Here is a 22,098-nt window from a genome sequence, read left to right as displayed (position 1 = left end):
TGGAGCATAACTACAGTTAAAATTAATTTCTTCTATTATGTGACCAAAATTTATTCTTAAAGCTTTTTTCTTCTTCCTTTTCTTGTACATGGAAAACAATTCATTACCTACTTCATTTAAAACTACGCTTTACTTTTTTTGTGCCTCGCTGCAGTGTGAGTACTGATTTTGATTCCTGTCTATGCATCTGATGGGTGCTTAAAAACGGGGGGTGAGGAGGTCACGGTAGGGTTTTGTAAGTATTGCATGTAAGATGTTTGGAGTAATCCTTCCGCTTTGCTCTGAGCAGTGTCCCAGTTGAAGTAACATGCTCAGATTGTTCTCTCTCTCACTTTGCTATGCCTCTGATAGTTTCATGGAGTGTTTTGGTTTTCTTAACAGTAGAAAGAATGATGAGAAGTTTTGGAAGAGCTACAAATTGGTGAAGACCGAAAACTTAGTTGGTTTGATCTAGAAAGGAAGATATATTGAGGGGTTTGCATTCTCCTGGATTTCTTGCTTACCAAATCCTTGAGTTCAGTGGTTTCTGTTTTGCTCTCCCTTATTCCATCCATAGTTCAGAACTGTAATGTTTTGTTTTTCTTTCACAATCAATTTCAGCCAGTTACTCTGTTAATCATAAGAATCTAAAATAGCTTAGTAAAACAGTATTTTAAATATACAGACATTTATTTTGTAGTACACATTAATGATATAAATACTATGTTGTTTACTTAAACCTCTTACTTTTAGACATTGAACATTAGAAATACTACTACTGTTGAAGATCTTTATAGGCTACAGAAGGAGAGGCTGGTTGAAACTAAATGTGAAAAGCGTGTTGTTACTTTTGGGAAGAACATTCCAATAAAATGAGATACTAAGGCAGTAATTGTCATAAATAAGGTACTTACGTCTGCAATTTGGTAGGATCTTCTGAAAGGAATTTTACTTCTTCTAGAGCCATGGAATAATTTAGGCAAGGTGGGAGTTTTTGGAGTTAATCTGCTCCAGTCCCCTGCTTGGAAAGGGCCATCCTCTAATTTAGGTTGGGTTGCTCAGGGCCTTGTCCAGCTGAATTTTGAATTCTCCAAGGATGGAGATTCCACAGCTCCTCTGGGTAGCCTGTCCCAGTGTTTTGCTGCTCTCTTGGTGCAACTTTTTCTTATCTGGTTGAAAGGATCTTTTCTGCCACTACTGACTCCTGAGAAATTCACTAGTAATAGCTGACCAGTCAGACATCAAACTGCTTACTGCAACCCTTTGTTGAGCCTCTGGCTCCCTGAACCTTGGTTCTTGCAGTGTTGGAGGATGGTTCTTGCACTGTTGGAGGATGATCACGACATTTGTGTTTTCCCAGCTGTCAGGAACATGTCTTGGTCACCTTGTAAAAGATACTAGAGTCACCACCTAGCTGCCTCCACCCTTGTTGAGTGCATACTGTTCAGTTCAATAGAGAGACTGTATCCAGTGTATCAAACAGGAGCCCCTAACTTCATTTTCCTCTACTGCAGGTAGTAGTATGTTAGTACTCATGCAGACCTGGGAAGTCTGAGAAGAAAACTTGCCAGCAGAGATGAAGGCAAAGACATGTAGCCTTTTCTGTGTCCTTTGCTAGATGACCTGTCTCGTTCCTGCAGTGGACCCATGTTTTCTGTGATTAATTCACGTTAATGTCAACTTGGTGGTTTAAAAACAAGTGTGCAATTAACAAAGTAAGATTTTTACTTCCGTGTTTTTTCAGGTGAAATTCAGTTTCAGAAAGAAGTTTTTACTTTACAAGAATCTTTCTTGTAATGAACTGTGAATTGTATATTCATATATTAACACCGGGGCTGTAATGTCTCAATCAGGGATCAGCCACATTCCCTTTACACAGCTCTCTACATCAGAGGCAGCCATTATATTGAATAGGTAATGTGAAAATACTACTATCTTGCTATTCCAGGAGGAGCTGGCCATTCTTTATCTGAAAGTAAAATGAGTTACATGATCCACAGCGATGGTAATGTAATGACGGGTTCTGTTGCAGTGTGTGTTTGGGAACTAAGATTGCCTGGGAAGTCAAGACTCGGAAGCTGTGATTTGTACCATGTGTCGAAAGCTTAAGAAATAACATAATAAGGTCACTTTTTGTTAAAACTTGTATAGAAGATAGGAAATGTATGTTAAGTGGTTTTTCACAGGAAATCATCAACTGTCAGTCTAGTTGCTGAAGATGATGATCTGCGTGCCCACTTAAAAAGGCTTTCCACAGTATGACTGGGCTCACATTCATGGGATTGTAGCAAGGACAGCAACAAATGATCAACAATAGACTATTTGTAGGAAAGAAGTCGTGTATCTGGTTAGCTTTTGGCCCTGGCCTTTAAGACTTCTAACTTTTAAGTTAAAAGATTTGAACTCCTAAATCTGCCATGATTGTTCCTGTTCAGTAAAGGTACCAATTTTATAGCTGTTAACTTTGCTCAGTTCCAGCGTACCTTGGTGCTTACAAATGGGTTCGTTCCCAGAGTGTGCTGTAGAGCTTAGTTTGTCTACCTTTTGGCAAAGCTAATGGAAAAAGAGAAACTGAATTTTGATAAAAAAATATCTGTCTGGAGATGGATGGAAGATCATGGTAGGAATCTTTAACTCTGTTTTACTGTTGAGTAAAATCACCATCCAGGCACAGCGTTAGACTTACTGTGGCAAAACCTTTGGCTTGCAATGCCACCGTATCGAATCTGCATTGAGGAAATGTAATCTATTTAAATTACTGCATAGATTCTGCGTAACCTTTTAGTATAAGTGAAGTAGTAAATGCCCTTGAGAAATATGTTTGAAGAATCAGTGGAAAAATGGATTTAATTTTAACAATGTAGTATTTTAAGGAAAAATATCTAGATAAATTACCAAAAATGCCGTGTCTAAGAGAACACCCTGTATAAGAGGATAAAAGAAACCAAGAATACGGAAGAGTGCATGAAGGAAGCATAAATTGGGTTATCTTATTTCATGGTTCTATGAAGTCTAAATGTTTAAAGACTTTTATTTTACCAATATAAAAATAATGGCTAGAAAGATATTCCCACACCACCATCCCCCAGCCCCCTGTCCAGATGAATTATAACTAAATAGCCATCCTCTGTGTAGTTCTGGGGTTTTTTCCCTCAAAACATCTGTTGGAAAAAGGTATTTAATGAATCATGATGATATTTTTCCTGTATTAAAAATCTAGACAATTCTAAAAGAAACTGGGAGAATTGCTGTTGTCACTTGCAGGTTGCTTCATTGAAAATCTGATCTCAAAGCTAAATAATGAAGGTTTTTAGTAAGTTATTTCCATGAAGTTATCGCAGGTTTTTATACAAGGCAAGGAACAAATCTTCTGTGTAAAATTCCAGTATATCCAAGCTCTTACTTCTTCATCTTATAACTTTGAATTTTAGGTAAACCTCGTATTTTTTTTTGATGGCAAACTTTGGGCAAACTTTGAACAAACTTTATAATGTCTGATTCTTCAAAGCGAATTCTTTACTGAGATTTAAAACCTCATAAACCTCATGTTTTGTTGTAAGCATCCAAAGTGTTGTCTGTACCAAGGCTGAGCATGCTTTTTTGGATACGTGTAACATATTAATGCTGCGGGTTTTCAAATCCGAATTGGTTAAAAGGAAAACCTTGAATGTGAAGTGCAAGTGGTGAAAAATTGTTCCTCTTAGACAGAAAAATAGATAAATATCTGGATAGTACAGTAATACAAACAAGTAAAGGAAAAAAATTCAAGCTTAGCAGGTAACCTATGGAAAACTAGGTGATGGAGGTGAAGTCCTGAGTTAGATCATGGGTTTTTTTAGATAATAGTTTTGAGCATGTTTAGTTTTATAGAGCAATGTGTACTATGGAAGATAAAAGTAAAGAATTTTATTGTTCCTTTTCAAAAAAGAAAGACGGCAAATGGTCATTCCTTTTGTCTGATGAAGTAATTGCTTAAAAAACATCCCTTCCTTTGTGCTGTAAACTATTTTAGTTTCTGTTCCTGGTTGAAAACTGATACCTGGTTTTGGGTAATCATAGAATCTCTTTAGTTTTTTGAGAAGCGAATCCTTGTACTGGTTAAGTAGTTCCTTGCCTGAAATTTATATGTGCTAGGTATCTTAGTATCATCTTCAATTTGAGATGAAAATTGGAAGGTTGACTTCAGAGACCATTTATGAATTTAAGTTTAGGATGGAGACTGTAACTAAATATGATTAATCACATATAATAATATATTAATAACATTGTTGCATATTTTATATACAAGTTAGCAATCATTAGTGTAGCTAGCTTCATGTTATTCAAAATCCATGGTTTTCAGCCTGCTATTATTAATTCCTATCAATCCTTTGTTTTTTTAAGGTTTGTTTCTATAGCGTGGGTTTTTCTTGGCTTAACTGTTGTCATATTTTCTCTTAAATATCCCTGATTCCCTTTAAGGGAATGGGTGAATTTTTATGTGAATCAGTGTATGACAGTTCTAGAGACAATATTGAATTGCCAACTCAAAATTACTTTGTCCAATGTATGAAATACTCTTACATTAAATATGTCCTGTGAAACAATGTTGGAAAAAAAAATATCCTGGGGTTATAAATTGGTAATTTTATGTGAAAAGCAGGCTTCCATTTGACATCAAGCTGTTCTAAGTAAATATTTCTTTTTCTGCCTGAGTGTCCTGCAGTGCTTTCCTTCACCTGTTGGATATTCACCTGCTGCTGTGGACTGAGCTACAATAGCAAATTGTGAAGGAACAGATTTATAGCAACAAGAGAAATTTATTCTTTAACTTGCACTTGCTCCAAGAGCAAACTGCTCTTAAATTAATGTTAAATGTTTTTATACATGAGATGAAAGCAGTTTTCTTTGTGGAAGGTGCTCACTGAGTAAAGAAATTATGGCTTCAATAAACTGTACCAGCTAAAGCCCTGGAATGGTGTGTTGCAGAATTCTGTGCTGAAAGTGAAGAACCTTTCCTAATCCCAGTGTTTAGATTGTTTCCCCTGCTCCTTGGCACTAGCAGTTTTTATTTCTAGTTGGGACTTTCCCATGCAGGATTTCACTCTGGTTTTTGATGTTGCAGCTAATCTGTATTCTGAGTAATTCATGAGAAGAAAAAGTGGGAGAGATGAATGAATCTCTCAGTTAGCAATCAAAAGTTTTCTAGGCACAGGCAAATACTAACTCGCTAGCAGGAGAGCTGTTAGTGAAGCAATCTGGAACTACTCCCTCCGCATTCACCTCCTGTTTGAACAGCGACTCTTTTGAGTTTGACAGGCTAGAAGAAATCAGCAACCACTCTTGTCCTCAGGGGGGTTGTAGTGCCCAGAGAAGAATCTGCATGAAAACCAGTCAGGTAAATCAGTGGGTTTCAACTCGGTCTTTTTCTAAAACCTGAATAGCAAGTAAATTCTGTACTAGCTGAAGCGTTGGAGTGGGCAAGCTGCATTGTTTGGAGTTGGATACATTAGCATAGCACGGCGTAGTTCCTTCTGCTTTACCAAGCACATAATGTTCCTGTGCAGCAGCCTATTCACCTAGGTTTAGAAATGAAGAAAAAGTTGAGGTTCTTATCTTTCAACTGAGGATGAGTTACAGAAAATTAATTTATTGTAAAACCTATGTTAAACCTTGCCTGAGCCCAAATGGATTATTTTTTTATGTCCTGTTGATGGTGTGGATGCTGGTCTAGTGGAAAGGAGGAGATGGTAACTGTTGTACTGGGCTTCCTCTGAGATTTGGTTTTGCCTAAAGTGCAAAAGTTCAAGAAAATGAATAAAAATTAAAGCAGTAGTTTTAGGAGTTAAAAACTTGTGACACAAAGTTGTTCATCACCCACCCATCCCACCCCCGCCAACAAATCCAAACCCCATCCCCTAGTCCCAAAAATAAACATTAATTTGTGTAGTTCAGTCTGGTTCTCAACAGACCATAATGTGAGGAGCATAGTTGCAGGCACTGGAAACATTTTTATGTTCACATTTAAGATGCTGACAAGTAGCTTAACGATTGAGTTAAGCCAAATGAGCAGCTTAGAATGCATGACAACTTTGTCTACAAAGTGTCTGGTTTAGGTAATAGAAAGGGTGGTACAGTACACAGTATGTTGTAGTTTTTTTTTGGGGGGGTGGGGTTGGGTTTTTTTAATAGTGAGGTTGAGAACACACATTTTCACTGTGATGTGCCAGTCGGGGTTCAGGAACAAGCAGGGAAAATCATCTTACAAAACATCACCACCAAGATACAAAACTAGATATCTGGACCAGCATTTATCTGCTTTTTAAAAAAATGTATATTTTTAGGTGTTATTATTGGAAACGTTTGGAGTTTCTTTCTATCTTTGTGCCACGTGGTCTGAAAATCCTGAACGGGCGTTTGATGAATCAGCGTCTCTTTCCATTCCTTCTGCCCCACAAAAACTGCACATTTAAGAGCATGTTGTTATGTTTCTGTAAATTGAGAACATAGCAAAAAACCCACCCCTGAATCATAAGAAGAAACGGTAGCAGGATAAGGCTTTTTAAAAACCCTCATTGTTACATCACTGACAAAAATGCTGAAGGTTGAGAATCAGAACAATCACAGCTTTCCCTTGCTCTTGTTAGTATATTTAAATGATCTTTTCTGTGGCTGCGATTGTGCTATTTTCCATATGAATTTGATCATTTAAGTCTGTTTATCCTTTTTAGTTCTTGAGGGAGGAAAACCAAACATCCACTTTTTGCGGAGAGAAAAAAAAAAAGGCTTAGGTCAGCAGACTGTATATTGGTGTCACTGTGCATTGAGCTTAAGAACTTGGGACGTGAAAGAATGAATGCATTCCATCTGGGCGAAAGAATCGTGTCTGTTAGGGTTCAGTTTGCTATGGTTTTTGAGCTTTCTGTATGATCTCATCACTGGAGGAGGAAAGCATATTCTCCCATAAGAATAATCTTATGATTCATTACTACTGTGGGTTTTTTGTGTGAGCCTTTTGAGTGCCAGACCCTCCCCCTACTCTTCCACCCCAAATAAAAACCAACCACCCTGTCTTTGGCTTTATATGGTATTGCTGTAGGTGGACTGATCAAGAATAATGGTTGGCTTTAACAATCAGAGCCTTACACGTTTGTCTAAAGAACTCCTAACGTATATCTATCCAGATATTTGTCAAGCTTTATGTTTTGGGAAGACAGCTTTTACACTTTGTTTCCTAAGGTTTGGTAAGCATTGTTTTGCCTGAATGTTTCAGTTTATGAATTTTCCATTTTCTGTGTATAATTCCATACATATAATTTGGTACGTTTACTTGGGAGAGAATGATTTCTTAATTTTTCTTAGTTAATATTTAGGCTGTTGCTTTAGTTCCCCAACCCACTGCCCTAATAAGTTAGTGATCAGTTCTTTGAGCAGCTGTGTGTTTTGGCAGTAGCATTTGAAGCTGGAGATGGATCCTTTTGCTTACTCTCCTGCATCCTCTAAAGAGCTCTTACACTGAGAAGGTGCAGGCTAATCCAAGTGTAATGCTTTCTGGAACTGTTACACCAGTACAGCGCACCAGAAAAAGGAAAATGTATAGACAGGCAAGTAAACCCTGTCAGATGCGTTTGAAGACCTAATGACATGGCAAATAGATGAAGACACTTCACATCTTTTCTCTTGCAACATGACAGTGGACTATTTATTTATTTATTTCCCACTAGTACTAAAGTAAACTGACCTTAAAAAAAAAAAAAAAAAAACAAAAAACAACAAAAAACCAAAAAAACACAAACGCACCAACAACCAAAAAAAGCTTTTCTATCAGACCAAAGTGATTCTGGTGTGGTGAATGAAGTCATCCTAGCATCTTACAGTCAGTTCCTGCAGTCTGAGGGACATGTGTGTTACAGAAAACCCTGTGGACTGTGAAGAGTTCATGTATAAGTACTGAGATCAGTGAAGACCTGCTTCCTGTTAAAGTACAGCAGGGAAGTGTCATGAGCTTGAAAAGCAAGAAATACAATAAATAATACTGTTCTAATTCACTTGACTCTTGTTCCTTTGAACTGATAAGTTCATCTGTATTTGTAGAGGAGTACAGAGGGCACTGGCTCGGGTTCTGGTGACTGTATGTTAAACTCAGCGTTTCCCTAGAAGGCAAATCACAGAAAGAAAACTAAACCTTGACTTTTGTTAGACCCGTCAAAGATAGTCATGAGCTAACAGCATAGATTTTCAATTTGGTATGTAGCCCTTCGAAGTTAATGGAGTTCAGGTATGCCTCTTTTTAGAAGTGATGATTTTTTTGAGACTTACTTTATGGTGTCTTAATTGCTGTAATGTACTATATTCAAATATTAAATAATCATTGAAGGGCAGACCTAAAGATGGACGTCTTTGCTGAAGCTTGTGCCTCTATGCTTTTCTTCAAAACAAAATGTAATCACTTCAGAGTGCAAAACTTTTTACAAAGAGAAAGAAATAGAATTAATCTCCCTACATCTAGTAATGTGCAATTGTTGAACCCTGGAAAAAGGCTAGCACACGGTAATGGTTGGATTTGTTTCTGATAGGGATAGCTTGTTTTTCTCCATCTTACTGCTGCAGTCTGATAAAGTGATGGGTGGTGGGGAGCCTTGGCAGGAGGGGAGTATGTCACCTTCCAATTGGTACCTGGATATGAAAATTACAGACTTGGGACATGAAAATTTTAGTTATAAGATATGTGTGAAGTGAAGGGAGAAGGCTTATTGTGTAATGAGTGAATAGGTTGACTGGAAATTGTTTGTATTTGTCATTTTTTAAGTATGTGAATCATCTTGTATCTTTATATGGGTAACAATAATCCCCTGCTATTAAGAAAATTCTTTTATTTTAAATGGAGCATGAAACATTTGAGATCTAGACTTGTGTAATATTTTCAGTTATAAGGCATAGCCCAAGAAGTAGAACTAAAAATAGTTTTAACAGTTGTTAAAGAAAAGCTAGAAATTCTACTCAAGGTCATCTTATTTGTGCTTAGGAATTGTGCCACTTGAATACCAATTAGTTCTAAAATGAGTAGGTTGTGGGGTTTTTTTTTCTTGTTCTGTTAAATAAAATCATGTAAAAACTTCTATAAAACTTAGGCTTGTGAAAGGACTATGGTAGGGCAAAGAGTGAGAATGGTCTGAATAAGAACGTCTGAACTTTGATGGTCTGTCCTACTAATTGAGTCTTCTGATCCCAGTACCATTACTTAATCACACTCTGGTTCTGCCTGCATTGTAATTGGAACATATTAGCTTATACTCATAGTCTCAATTTTTAATAGAATCTAAATTATTATTTTTTTAATCTGACACATGATTGAGAGGAAGTGATTTTTTGGCAAGAACTCTGCAAACCACATGGCTCTGCTTCCAGATCAGTATCCAGATCCTGTCTCCTAAGGTTTCTCATGCTTGTGATTGATCTGAAGTGAAATGTAGCAGAATTTGTTGCGGGTTCTGAAATTTTCCAAGTTTTCTATAGTACTGTTAAGCATTTTAGAAAAACCATTACTGTTTGTGAACAGTACAGAATGTTTCTGGGTTTGAACTTGAAGATAGTTGTATGCCTTAACACTCTAAGCATAAAGAAATCCAGTAGGCTTTTGCATTGTCCCCTTCTCAGGTGAGGGAACCTTCTTATTTACTTGTGGCATGTTTTTAATGGGACTGTGAAACACCTGAAACTGTAATTAATTTTATTTTCTTTGCATCTAATCTTTCTTCATGGATCAGATGTGGTCCTTTTGGTCTAAACTGTAAACTATGCTTAGAAAGGAAGCAATGGGTGTATACGTATCTCTATATATTACAGGTTTGCTATCTCTATATTGAACTAATTTCTGGCTAGAAAAAGGGTGGTCTGATTAGAAATTGTTATCCCATTCTGATCTAGTTGTTGAATAGGTGGTGAGACTAGAACACCTGCGTTTTTAAAATTAAGAATATATTTCCTCATCTGATCTTGAATCACATGTGTAAGAGACACGATCTCGGTATTCTGCCTTCGCCCCTAGCCTTGAAAAGCATCCCAGCGTTGAGTGCTTTTGTCATTGTTGGAGTGCCATGGAAAGTGTGATAGAAATTGATGCTATGTTTGCTCAAAAAAAAAAGTATGTATTGAGAATTAAAACATCTGGATACACTTCTGAATTTTCTTGTGCTGCGAGGTGAAAATAAGATACTGGGAAACTCAGTGTGGTCTTTTAAAAAAAAAAAAAAAATCACAAGAAACACCCCACCCGTGCCCCCCAACCAACCGACAACAAGCCACAAAAAAAGAACCAAGAAAGACGGGGGGGGGGGGGGGGGGGGGGGGTAGTCATTTCCCTCCTTCATAAAATATGAAGAAATATTTCATTGTACTTCCTTTTGTAATTGGTGAAGAATGCATGTCTCTTCAGCCGTCTCAGTTTTCCAACTGGCAGGCTACATTCCTTGCAAGCCAGGCATCATGTGCTTTCTATAATGTTGGATGTGCTGGAGTGGTATGTTCAGAGAATTTGACTTACTGATAAGAAATCATTCCTTTCTATTTTTATTTCTTGTCTGCATCTGGACATAATTTCCCATAAAGACAATTTGTGTACTGTTTCCCTCTCCTAATAAATAGTGTGCTCATGGTATGTTCTGCTTTCCTGTGTTTCTAATATGATGATGTTCACGATACGTTCCCTTTTAACTTCAGGCTGTACCTTAGTTTCCAGATGACTGCCATAATCAGGATTAGCTGCTGACAGCAATCTCCTGATGAAATTGCACTTTTCAGTGATCAATATAACCTTTTCTCAGGGAGAAAATGTTACATCTAGGTGTCAACTGTTGTAAAATATGTCAAAACCAAGAAGCATTTCATTTATGAGCAGGTGAATTTTTTGTGCTGAACTTGATTGTGTGTGTGTCTGTTTTCTTTAATAGTCGTTTAAAGGACCCAGGGTCTTCCAGTCCTCTTTTATTGCAGTAGTTGCCACTGAAAAATGTCAACTGTGTGAAGCTAGGGCAACTCTAGACTCTTTATTCTTCAGTCTTTGCAGAAAAAATGGTGTATGGCTATAGCATTTCATAAAAATTCATGGTTGGCGTTGAAGAGAAAGAAGGGGGGGGAAGAACCTGCAGCGGGGAAAAATGCAAAAAAAAGGGAAAATATCTCTTCTTGATTCCTTTCATTCTGTTTGTCTTGACCACAACTTTTCAGGATGAACACCTTTAAGCAAAATGTCAGTGCTAGGGGTTTTGTATTTAGAAAGGTGAATGTTTCAGTAAGTTGCAAGGAATATTGCTTTAACAATTTGAGTGGGGATCTTTTTAAATGTTAACCAAAAAGATGGTGGTTTGCCATAAGTAATTTTATGTTCTACTCCAAAATACTTGTATTTTAACAGTGAGCAGAGTATCTGCCAAGCACGGGCTGCTGTAATGGTTTATGATGATGCCAATAAGAAATGGGTACCAGCTGGTGGATCAACTGGATTCAGCCGAGTTCATATATATCATCACACAGGCAACAACACATTCAGAGTAGTGGGCAGGAAGATTCAGGATCATCAGGTAAGCAAACCTCTGAAAATTTGGCATACGTATCTTAAGCTATTTTTGTGATTCCTTTTAAGAGTAAGGAATAAGTCTTCAGTAACATTGTGGGAGCTGTAAATAATAAATTTAATTTTCTTTTCAACCAAAGTAGCAAAACTGTGTTATGGCTTTTTCCTCATAAACGAAGCACTTTACATACTCCAAGGTGATGTAGTTCTTGTGCACTCTTGTACCATTCCTTTCTACAGATAGATAGGTGTAAAGGCTGGTGGTTTACACAGAAGTCATCTGATTCTCTTTAAGGCAAGGTAGCTACCCAAAAATGTTCCTTCTTCCCTACTGTGTGCTGTTGGCTGTGGTCTGTGTAGGTACCAGCAGTTCTTTTGCAGCCCCTTTCTGTTTTATGAAAAGTTGGATGCATATCTCACTTCCCCGGATCATTTCATTTAAAAAACCTCCTGACATTTGATAATGTTGATCATTACCACTTCGAGAGACTGAGAAGGGAACAACAGGGGTTACATCTTAGTTTCCTTGTTGAAGTTCTTAAATCTTGATTAAATGGCAAATTTAGCACTCTGTCCTGAAATGTGCTCTGCCTTGTGATAGTTGGGGTGGGTTAAAAATCTAATATTTTTGTTTGAGGAAAGCGTCTGTATCTATTTCCTTCTCTCCCAGCATTTCATAGAATACTTTTGGTTTGTTTTTTGTTCATTTCTCACACACCTGAAGCATAGACTGATAATCTCCCATGTGTTCTGTTATTAAACACTTACTCCAAGTAACAAATGGTCTCTGTGCATTCATCTGAGAATAAACATGTGGGGGTTTTCTCCCATTATTCAGTGGAAAAAGGTGAGGATATAGTTATCCAAGTGCAATGGGATCCTCTTAGTGGATGGCTTGTAAGAAATGGTCATCCTACTAGCCAGAAATTATCACCTTTTGTGTGAGCCATAGCAATCTTGCAGAACGGTACCTTGTGATGCATAGTAGAAGTCTGTGTAAACTGCTGCTGAAAGCACTGCAAACTAGGGGTGCAGCACCCACGGGGAGGGTGATAACTTGGGTTAAAAAAATTAAATTCTAACAAGTATTCTTTTAAGTTAATGGAAAACTGAGTTTCTGAAATGCAAATGCATATTCATGTCAAGTACTCTGCTACTAAGTCAGAACTGTTGATATTAGTACATTGCTGTTATAAAACATCACTTGCATCTTTTGAAACAAGAACGCATAAGCTGTAAAAGTTGATACAAAATATCTCATTAGTCCCCTTGTGTATTCTCAGCACTGATTTCATGGGGCTTTGGAATTAAAATTAAAATGGTTATGTGCTTCAGCATTTGATTTTACAGATTATGGGCTTGAATTAGCTGACGTGGTTAAGGAAAAGTTATATAAAGCTAAAGCTTGTTTATAATTGTTGTTTAATCACATAATTATTTTTTTTATTTTAATGATTATAGGTGGTAATAAATTGTGCCATTCCGAAAGGGCTGAAATACAATCAGGCTACACAGACCTTCCACCAGTGGCGTGATGCTAGGCAGGTGTACGGTCTGAATTTTGGCAGCAAGGAAGATGCCAATGTCTTCGCAAGTGCCATGATGCATGCCTTAGAAGTATTAAATTCACAGGAAGCTGGTAAGACTCTCTCAACTTTTTTTTTTTTTTTAAAGACTGTTCAAATACAGGGATGGAAAAAATTCAAATGTTTATGCTTAGAAGTCAGTAAGTCTTGTTTCTAATCATTCAGCCTCTGGCCAGTTTAATTATTTGGGTGTTTTGTCTACCTAATTACTGTTTCTTAATAGTGATTCTCAACTTGACTGCCACCTGTGTAAATACAATTCCTAACAAGTAAATGGATTTTCATGTTATCTATTACATAGAGATACTTGCTGACTTAGCGCCTTTTTTTTTAAGGAAGCAAAACCAAAACACTGCACCAAGAAACTCCTCATACCTCTTGATCAGGGCATTTTTCAGAATTTCTAGAGACATCCAGTGTTCAACGTGTGTATTGGTGTTTTTGCTTCTCACTGAGTACCTGTTTATTGTGAGAACATTAGGTTTATTCCCTCCGAACTTTGTAATTCATGTCGTCCTCTTTGGCAGTTCTTACCATAGAGTTTTCTAGCTTGGAGACCTTGGATCCAGGGGCAACATTCTGATGAGCACACATAATTTAGATAACAGGTCCGTCATTTAATTTGGTTGGAGAACAGGGTGACATAGAGGGTTTAAAACATTGGTGGAAAAATCAGTGGCTTTGTTTTCAGGTGATACCTGTAATATATTCTAGATAGGCTCTACAGCAAATTGATCAGTATAACACTGGGCCGCACACAGAGTGAGTTTTTAATTTAAAAGACTAAAAGAGACTTCTGTGTTCTTGTAACCAAATAGAATTCTTTTGTCCTCATTAAACTTTAAAGATTGCCTGTGTAACAAGAGAGAGAGTACTTGTGTGCCAGTTTTCTTTTCTGCTGTGTAGAAGAGAGGCTGTAGATGACCTTACTAGGGCTGTCTCAACAACAGCAAAAAAGGGGTGACTTTATCAAGTTGCTTTTCAATCTGATAGTTGTTTCAAGGCTTACCTTTTGAAACTAAGCTATCTAGACCAAGGATATAGGCTAGACCACTGCATTCTGCAGTGCTTGTGCTGTTTTATGCAGCATGAGGCTAAAATAGAAGGAGTAGCTAAAGGCATACAGTTTTTTTGCCAGCTAAAATAATCCAGTTGTGTATCCCATCCTCCTACCTCTCAGTTGGATATTTTCTCTTCTAAATCCCTCAGTTCTCCTTTCCCAAAGGGTTGCTTGATTGTAAACATCTCATGTATGCTGTTCTATCTCCCGACCAACATGTGGGAACACATGAAGCGTTGGTTTCTACTCAATTGATATCATGTCAGGCCTTTTCAGACTTTATAATACCCACAGGATTGAGGTGTTTATGTTGTTTCCCCATTACCTGTACTTGAAGAGTTTGGTATAACATGTTTCAAACAAGTGCGTGTGTGTATATATGCATATATATATTTTCTTTATTTCATTTAACTCCTCTTAATGCTAAAACTGAGCTACTGGAGAGGCTGAAATGACACAGGCAGGCATGACAGTGCTAATTTTTTAATTGGTCAGTGTGCTTGTTTTTTAATTTCATGGATTATTGTGATCTGTCTAATGACTAGTTCTCTTTATGCGAATTATATGTGGGCTAACAGCTATGTTGTTATATTCTTCAGTAGTAGAAACTTTGAGCTAATATGCCACTTCAGTTTGTAAAGACTTGGATAAAACTAAAATGGTTTTTAGGGGTTTCTTATATGCAGCTTTAGTAATACAGAACATCATTCGAACAGTAGCCTAGAATGAGCGTAATTCCAGAGGAGCAAACAAAGTAACTCTTTCCTGTTGCATCACTTCAGTAATTTCTTAGATGGGGAGGGGAGCTGAGTTTTGCAATGAGTCTAAAAATCACTGTACTTAAAAATCAGTCCTCTGCTCATTCCATATCATGAATTGTTCCAGATCATTCTGCTGGTAGTCTCTTCATTGATCTCTGAAGTCACCCTTAAGTTTGAGTTTGTATGCTTCCTTCAATTTAATACCAATTAATCTCTGATGATCGAGGGGTTGTTTCGTCTTCAGATGGATTTTTGTGTGACTCCTGAAGTGAGTTGAATATGACGGTAATATGTTCTGGTTGCTGGCTACAGTCTACCTGGTTTGTTCTTAAGAGCTTTGAGATATAGGTCTGACTGACGAGGACATGAATTAATAAGGTTTGTAATGAGGTTTGATAGTGACTGGTTGTAACCTGTAAGTTTTCTGAATTGTAAGATAGTTGCTTTGTTTCTCCTTCCTGTGATTTGACTTGGTAGTAGTAGATACAAGTTAAAATGCATTAGTCACAAACTAATGGTGCACACCATCCGCAGAGGAGATACTGTCAGTTGAGGAGGACTCTGGCTGCTTAAGATTTGCTCTCACTTAACTTTTTCACAAACAGCTCTAGCTTCCATCAAGGTGAAATAAAAAACAAAGCTTGATGTTGTCAGTGTTGCCTCAGCAGATGTCTGAAGATAAGTAGCTTTGCACTGATGCTTGTAAAAAAATGCGTGATTATGCATATGGAATTGCTTTGTAAGCCTGTTACCATTTCCAGACAATGTTTATAAAGATAAATGGTCATAATGTATTTGTGTTAGAATATTGTCAACAAGTGTTCCTAATTATCAGCTGGGAGGTTTGTCAGTGTGTATTAATTTTTCTGACCTGTATCAGTTTAAGAAGCAAAAAAAATAAAGTATCTTTCTGAACATACCTGCTTCAGTAATGCAAGTAGGATACTAAGTAGCTTGCAGTTTAGAAACAAACGAATTGGGCTTTTTGCTTAAAGTTTTAATTTCCTAAAAGTGTAGCTAGAAATTAATTCTTGGTGGTGGCTTTGTGGTGTTTTGGGTTTTTTTTCCCCCTAGCATCTCTGACATAGCTGAATATTTATTTTGACAAGTCACTGGCTCTGAGGCTGTAATATTAACTCTTCATTTTAGGAAATAGATGGCAACTGGGTCCATCCCCATCCTGTCCTGTCGTCTCGCCCCCCCCCCCCCCTTCTTTTTTAATAAACAAGCCTTTTTTAAAAGGAATTTGTGCTAGTATGTGAAGATCAATATATTATACTTTTGATAGTTTTGTTACTTTGAATTTATTTGCAAGACTTTTAAAAATTTGTAACACATGCAGTCCTAGTTGGTGTACTAATGAAACTGCTTCAGAAGTCTGCACCTGAAGAGGACAACTTGTCTCTAACAATTTTTGTAAATTGCTCGGTTTCCTAGTATATCTAAACCAGCATATAGCATCTCCAACTCAAGTAAAATAAATCCTATATAGATACCTCCCTTTTACTCTAGGATTGCTTAGAATTAAATTTAGAATTAGTTTAGGATTAAAGTTTGATTATTGCAGTATCATTATTTTCTGCTGTGTTCTCTCATTTTGGCAATTTCTTTTATTAGCTTGGTTATTTTAAGTTGTATGTTATTGATAAAAGGAAAGCAGATTTAATGTTAGTAAAGCATACTGTTCAGAAACTCATAAACCTGTAGGCAATTTTTTTAAACTTTATGCAAAGGTTTACAGAAATCTAAATGCTTCTGAGGAGTATTAAAGATTATTTTGTGGACATCCTTTTGGCAAGTCAGCTGTTACTTATGCCACTCTTTAAAAAAAAAAAATATTATCCTTCTCTTGCATGTATTTGAAAAATGTCATTGATCTTTGCTTGCAGTTGGCATCCTCAGCTGTTCTGCTGGCTTAATTTGAGGTTGTTTAATTTAGGCTCTCCCTCTAGTGGATCTAGAGAAGCCAAGGGGTGCCTGTATGGCTGAGCACTCGGCAACGGGCTTTTTGTCGATCTGATGAGTTCAGAATGCAAAGTGAAAGTACTTGGAGTAAAGCCTTTACTGCAACTGGCATTTTTCTTCTAAAAAACCAGTACAGGTTTATCTCGAAGAACTCTGAAGTACTGGCTACCTTGTCAGTGAAGCTGTTTGAAATACCCTGCATGTCTAGTGTCTTGGGGTTTTTTTCTCCTCCTGATTTACAGTGCTGCTCATGTAATCATCCTGATTTATTTTATGCTTAAACTCAGTTTATTTAAATCAATGTAAAAGTCAGTGTTTTCGCTCTGCTCTGGTTCAAATGACTGCATTAGCTAGTAGCTATTCACCCAGACCCTATTTTCCTGCTGGCTAGTTGAACAGATTGTAGACCACATGCAAATCCAGAAGAGAAAGACAGCAACACAGGGCTGCGCTTTTGCCTGGAATTTTAAGGTATACTACTAATGCTGCAAGTTCCTGCCCTATACTGGTTTAGAAGATGGATTAAAAATGAACTAAGATTTGTTTCTGGCACTCATTAGGGAAAATTTTGGAAGACTTATTCATTTAATTAAATAATTGTCTGAGGTGGTCAAAAGTTTACACCTTCATCAAATTACAAGTATGCATCATTAGTTTAAGAGGTCATTTGAAGAGGAGTTCTGGCTTTAAGGCTGTGTGCAGTGTGTTCAGATATTCAGTAATTGGTCTTAATTGTCTGAAGATGACTGCTTTCTGCAAAGGTTTTGCATTGCATTATGAAGAAAATTTTCACATCTGCATTAAACAGAGTTCAGTGTTGCAATCAAAGTGACTCTGGAATGAGAGAAAAGCCTCAATGAAGGGAAATTGGATGGCTGAGAAAATTCTCTGATGTGTGAGAAAATGGATTATTCCTTTGAAGGAATAAGGGCAAGTAAGGGATGTGTGTGTTGGGCAAGGGGAGGAACAAAGGGGTACCACATTCAGTTTTGCTGCAAAAAGTACCTTCTAGTTCAGGGGGAATTGGCATTCTTTCATGTGGCAGCAGTATTCAGCCTCAAGAAAGCCTTGCTTAGAGAATAAAAAACTTAAGTATGAGATTTGTATATGTGTAATACGCATTTGAGGAGGTACTTTGAGTTGTTCATTGCAGAAAATGAAAGTGGCAAAAGAACTGAAGGATGTAATGCAACCGTAAACAAGCCTATTCTAATTCTTCCTAACAGAATTACATGTATGTAAGATTCATGGTGGGTTTTATACCAATCTTTAACAGTTCTGTATTGGTTCCCAAGAAGATTTTGGGATATTTTGGGTATAGAGGCAAGGGATAGGAATGGCTTCAGTGAAGCTGTGCTAATACTGCTTTCGATGACACTTTAATAGGAAAATGGGGAGGAGGAAAAAGAAACAGAGGGGTTTTTTGTTTCCAGCGTCTCTTTATTTTGTTAGTCTAATCTTGGAAGAAAAACTGGAGGTTGAAGTTCTTTGAAATTATTGGGACCCCTAGAAGTTAGGTTGTCCAGTTATTAAATAATTAGACCTTCACGGGGAAAAGGTGCATGCTTTCTCCACAGCTGTATACTGATGTGCAGTCATTTCTCTTACAGCAGAGATGGTTCATTAAATCCTTGCTGATAGGAGAATGCTTTTACTTGTATGATAGATTGAATAATTTAGTATCTTTGGGAAATGTAAACAAACAAAAATGGGGGTTGCTTGACTGGAATATGTGTAGAGACTATAGGAGGCTGAAGAGAGAAATGTATATGCAGGGGTGGGGGTGGGGGTGGATCTCAGATGTTTCTCCTCATGCTGTTTTGGTTCACATCATGCTAAAACTTGTTTTGTGAGAAGAATTTTTCTACTGTGATGAAGTAATTATGCTATACCTGTACTGCTGGCAAACCTCTGGAGCAGGGTGTCAGCACCCCCGTCAGAACTGGAGTAACGTGATGCGGTATTATTACCTGTGTTGTCAGAAGTTAATATCTCGGGTAATAACTCTGATTTTGCTAGCGAGTTTTTTCTTCTTTTAAAAGTGAGATTGATTAAAGATTTTTTTTTTTTTTTTTTCAGTTACTAGATTTTTTAATAGCTAATCCTGATCAACTAGTCCTGGTTTATATGCCAAAATACTGACCTGAGAGAAGTCCTGTTTATTGGATATAATATTTCCATTTTAATTGCACATAAGATCATTGAAAGCATCATCAGTGTTATACTTGTGGTATTTGGAAGTGAAGGGGGTTGCTAAGTTTTCAGAGTTATACTCACTTTTAAAGTTTGCCTGTGTGGTATTACTGATTTATGTGATTCTTCAGAATTAGTATTGTATCAGGTGAAAGCATTGAAGTTTGGGTGGGCAACCCAAAGAATTTCAGTAAAATTTGGTAGTTGGTCTTAACTGCATGGCAAACATACACAGAAGTACATTAATTTTGTGGTTAAAGTTTTGAAGTTTTGCTTAATAAACGCTGGGGAATGTTAATACATTTTTCTCTTGAGGGTTCATATTGTTTTACAAATATTACCAGTAGAAGTTGTAGCTATATTAAATCTGCTGCCTTTTGAGAGCAGGATGTTGTCATAAAATCGTGAACATAATTGTGGAAATACAACTTTGCTGGAAAGGCTCATTTCTGTAGTATCGTATGCAAATAGTGACAGTCATAATCTACAACATTGCTATTAAAACGAATTTTGGCAGAACTGGAGAAAAAAGCATAAATATTCTGCAGTATATGGTATTGATACACTTCCTATACTTGCTTTTTTTAAGACTGTGATACTGTAGATTGATTAAGTAACCACACGACTGTACTGCTGAAGCATTGTCTCCATCCCCCCTGTATAAAAGGACTGCAGAGAGAAACTTCAAACCTGCTTGCTTCGGGTCACACGGCAAGTTGTGCTGAGCCCAAGCCTAGCTACCCAGGGTATCAGCACTCTGTTTCCAAGGCTCTGCTGGCATTGATAGGAGGCTTATCTCAACTTAAATCCAAAAGTATTCTAATATTTTTGTTATTCTTGTCCCCTTTTATTACCTTGATCAGGTAAAAGTGCTTGTGCAGTGAAATGGAAAGCATTTACTTTCAGTATAGAAAATGCAACATAATACCCACTCTGCCAAAATAAGTGATGAGTAAATTCAGTCAGCTGAAGATACTTACAAAATGGTAGCTGTGTATGGAAAAGCAGATACTTGAAAGAAAGAGAAGGCTTAGCTGGAAGATGATTCATTCCAATAGAAGTACTAGAGAAAAGTTCTGTCAGTTCTTAACGACCTAATTTTTTACCATCTTGGTCTTGCATGTAAATCCATAATCAGGTCTCAAGGAAGGTGCTGTTTTGCTTCTGCTCGAAGCTAGTTAGCAAGTCTCCCCAGAATTTCTTCTGTAATGTCCTGGAGCAGGACAGGCTGTGAATGGGACGGCAAGGAGCTGGAGACAAGTGAAAAGCAACTTCAACATAGTAATTTTTCTCATTACTTCCTAACATAGATCTCTGAAAAAGCCTGCTTTCCACTCATTGTGAAAACCTTGAAGTATTTAGTAGAACACTTCTTAAAAAGTTCTTATATTCTATCATGTACATCTTTTTGCTGTGGTTTTGAACTCTTGCCTGGGGTCTGTTCTTTGCTTAGCAAAGGTGTACTCAGAAACTGTACTTGATGAAAATGTTTTCTAAAGATTATAATTAGTCAGTATACTTTATAGCATATGCCTGTATAAATTAACTTGATGTCTGCTTTCAGTCCATTCTTCCTTTGGAAAGTCAGTCATATTTTTATTTGAATATCAGACTGTATAATTAGAACGTTGCTTAGTTTTGATGCTGATTACTGAGAAATGAAAGAGTGGGAATTCTTAATTATGGAGTTGTTTATATGAACTGTTTCTCTGGGGGAAGAAATGAGATCTTCACCTCAAACTAAAATTCTCATGTGTGATAGTTGATCAACTTTTTCTAAAGGTACTAGATTTTAAAAAAAAATTAGATTTGTGTCTTTTAATGCTGTACTCTGAACAGTACAGTAATTGCAGGAGTGGGGGTTTTTTGTGCGTGTTTTGGCTTTCTTGAACCGTAGGGCATGTGGGGTTCTCAGGAAGATTTCATGTGACCCTGACTGCCAGCAGTCCTCAAAAAAACCACTTTGCCGGTCCTTAGGTTGCCAGCTCCCAAGCAAACCTGTCCAGCCAAATAAAAAATATGCACTGTAACTCATTGCATAACCGGTAGTACATGTATTGCTCCAGTCTTGAACAGTGGATCCTTGGGGGTTTTTATGGCCACTACCCTCATAGGAACGTGGGGTCTTCAGTGTCAGCCAGGTGCTATGTCAACACTGTTAGCATAAGGCAGGTGACATAGAAAGAAGTGGGGTGGAGACTTCGGTGTGAAACTCCAAAGCAGACAATTGAATTGAAAGACTGAAGGCACTGATGAACCAAAAGACACCAAGGGAGGAGAAACCACTTGTTTCCATTCCAGCTGGCTAATTATACTTACACAGGGTTGTGTAACCTGGAATTAATTCAATACAATATGTTACATTGTCCAACAATAAACAGGAATTAATTCAGCACCTGAATGGAGATAGAGAGGTAAGAAGTCAGTTGGAGGTGAAAGTTAAGGAGTCTGATAAACTGCAGCTCTGGTTGTGGTTTAAAAAGGTGGTGTTGGGAATGCTTAATTTGGTTCAAGCGGCCCCCAGCAATCTGGTGGCACTTTAAGCTATGCTAGCATAGTTGTCTGTGACACTGGGTGAAGAACCAGGACTGGTTCTGATCTTGCTGGTGGAAACACTTCTTGCAGGCTTTTTTCCCCCTGGGATTTTTAGTGCATTGGATTTCCAGTCCATCTCTTGCCACATAGTTGTCTGAACTGTCATAAGAGGAAGGGTGATGCAAAGGTGAGAATGAGCTGAAAAACAGAAAGCATTGAAACTGGAGCGGCTGCTGAACAAATTAGTATGAAATAATATCCTCTGTCTGAGTGTGCTGTGGAGTGCACCATCTGTGCTTTCTTTAGAAAAAGAAAGATGTTATGTTTTCCTTAAAACTCAGACTGAATATACCATTCGGCCTCATCTTACTTGGCTTGTACCGGTCTCTGAAGATGAAGTGATCCTGTAGAAGGATCAGACTTCTTTTCCAGGCAGTATCTGTGAATATTTCTCTTGGGGGTTGATGT

At 37.4% G+C, this 22,098-nt stretch overlaps 1 protein-coding gene across 1 annotated transcript in view; it reads left to right on the top strand.

Moving 5' to 3' along the window:
• Positions 1 to 22,098, top strand: part of ENAH (ENAH actin regulator) — a 99,481-nt gene that overhangs the window by 37,309 nt on the left and 40,074 nt on the right. Inside the window, 2 exon segments of the mRNA XM_055816177.1 lie at positions 11,372 to 11,537; positions 12,992 to 13,169. Coding sequence (XP_055672152.1) covers positions 11,372 to 11,537; positions 12,992 to 13,169 — 344 coding nt within the window.

Source organism: Falco peregrinus, chromosome 11 (genome assembly GCF_023634155.1).
Source record: "Falco peregrinus isolate bFalPer1 chromosome 11, bFalPer1.pri, whole genome shotgun sequence".
NCBI lineage: Eukaryota > Metazoa > Chordata > Aves > Falconiformes > Falconidae > Falco > Falco peregrinus.
Note: the sequence above shows the minus strand (reverse complement) of the source record. Positions and strands in the feature narration are given on the sequence as shown.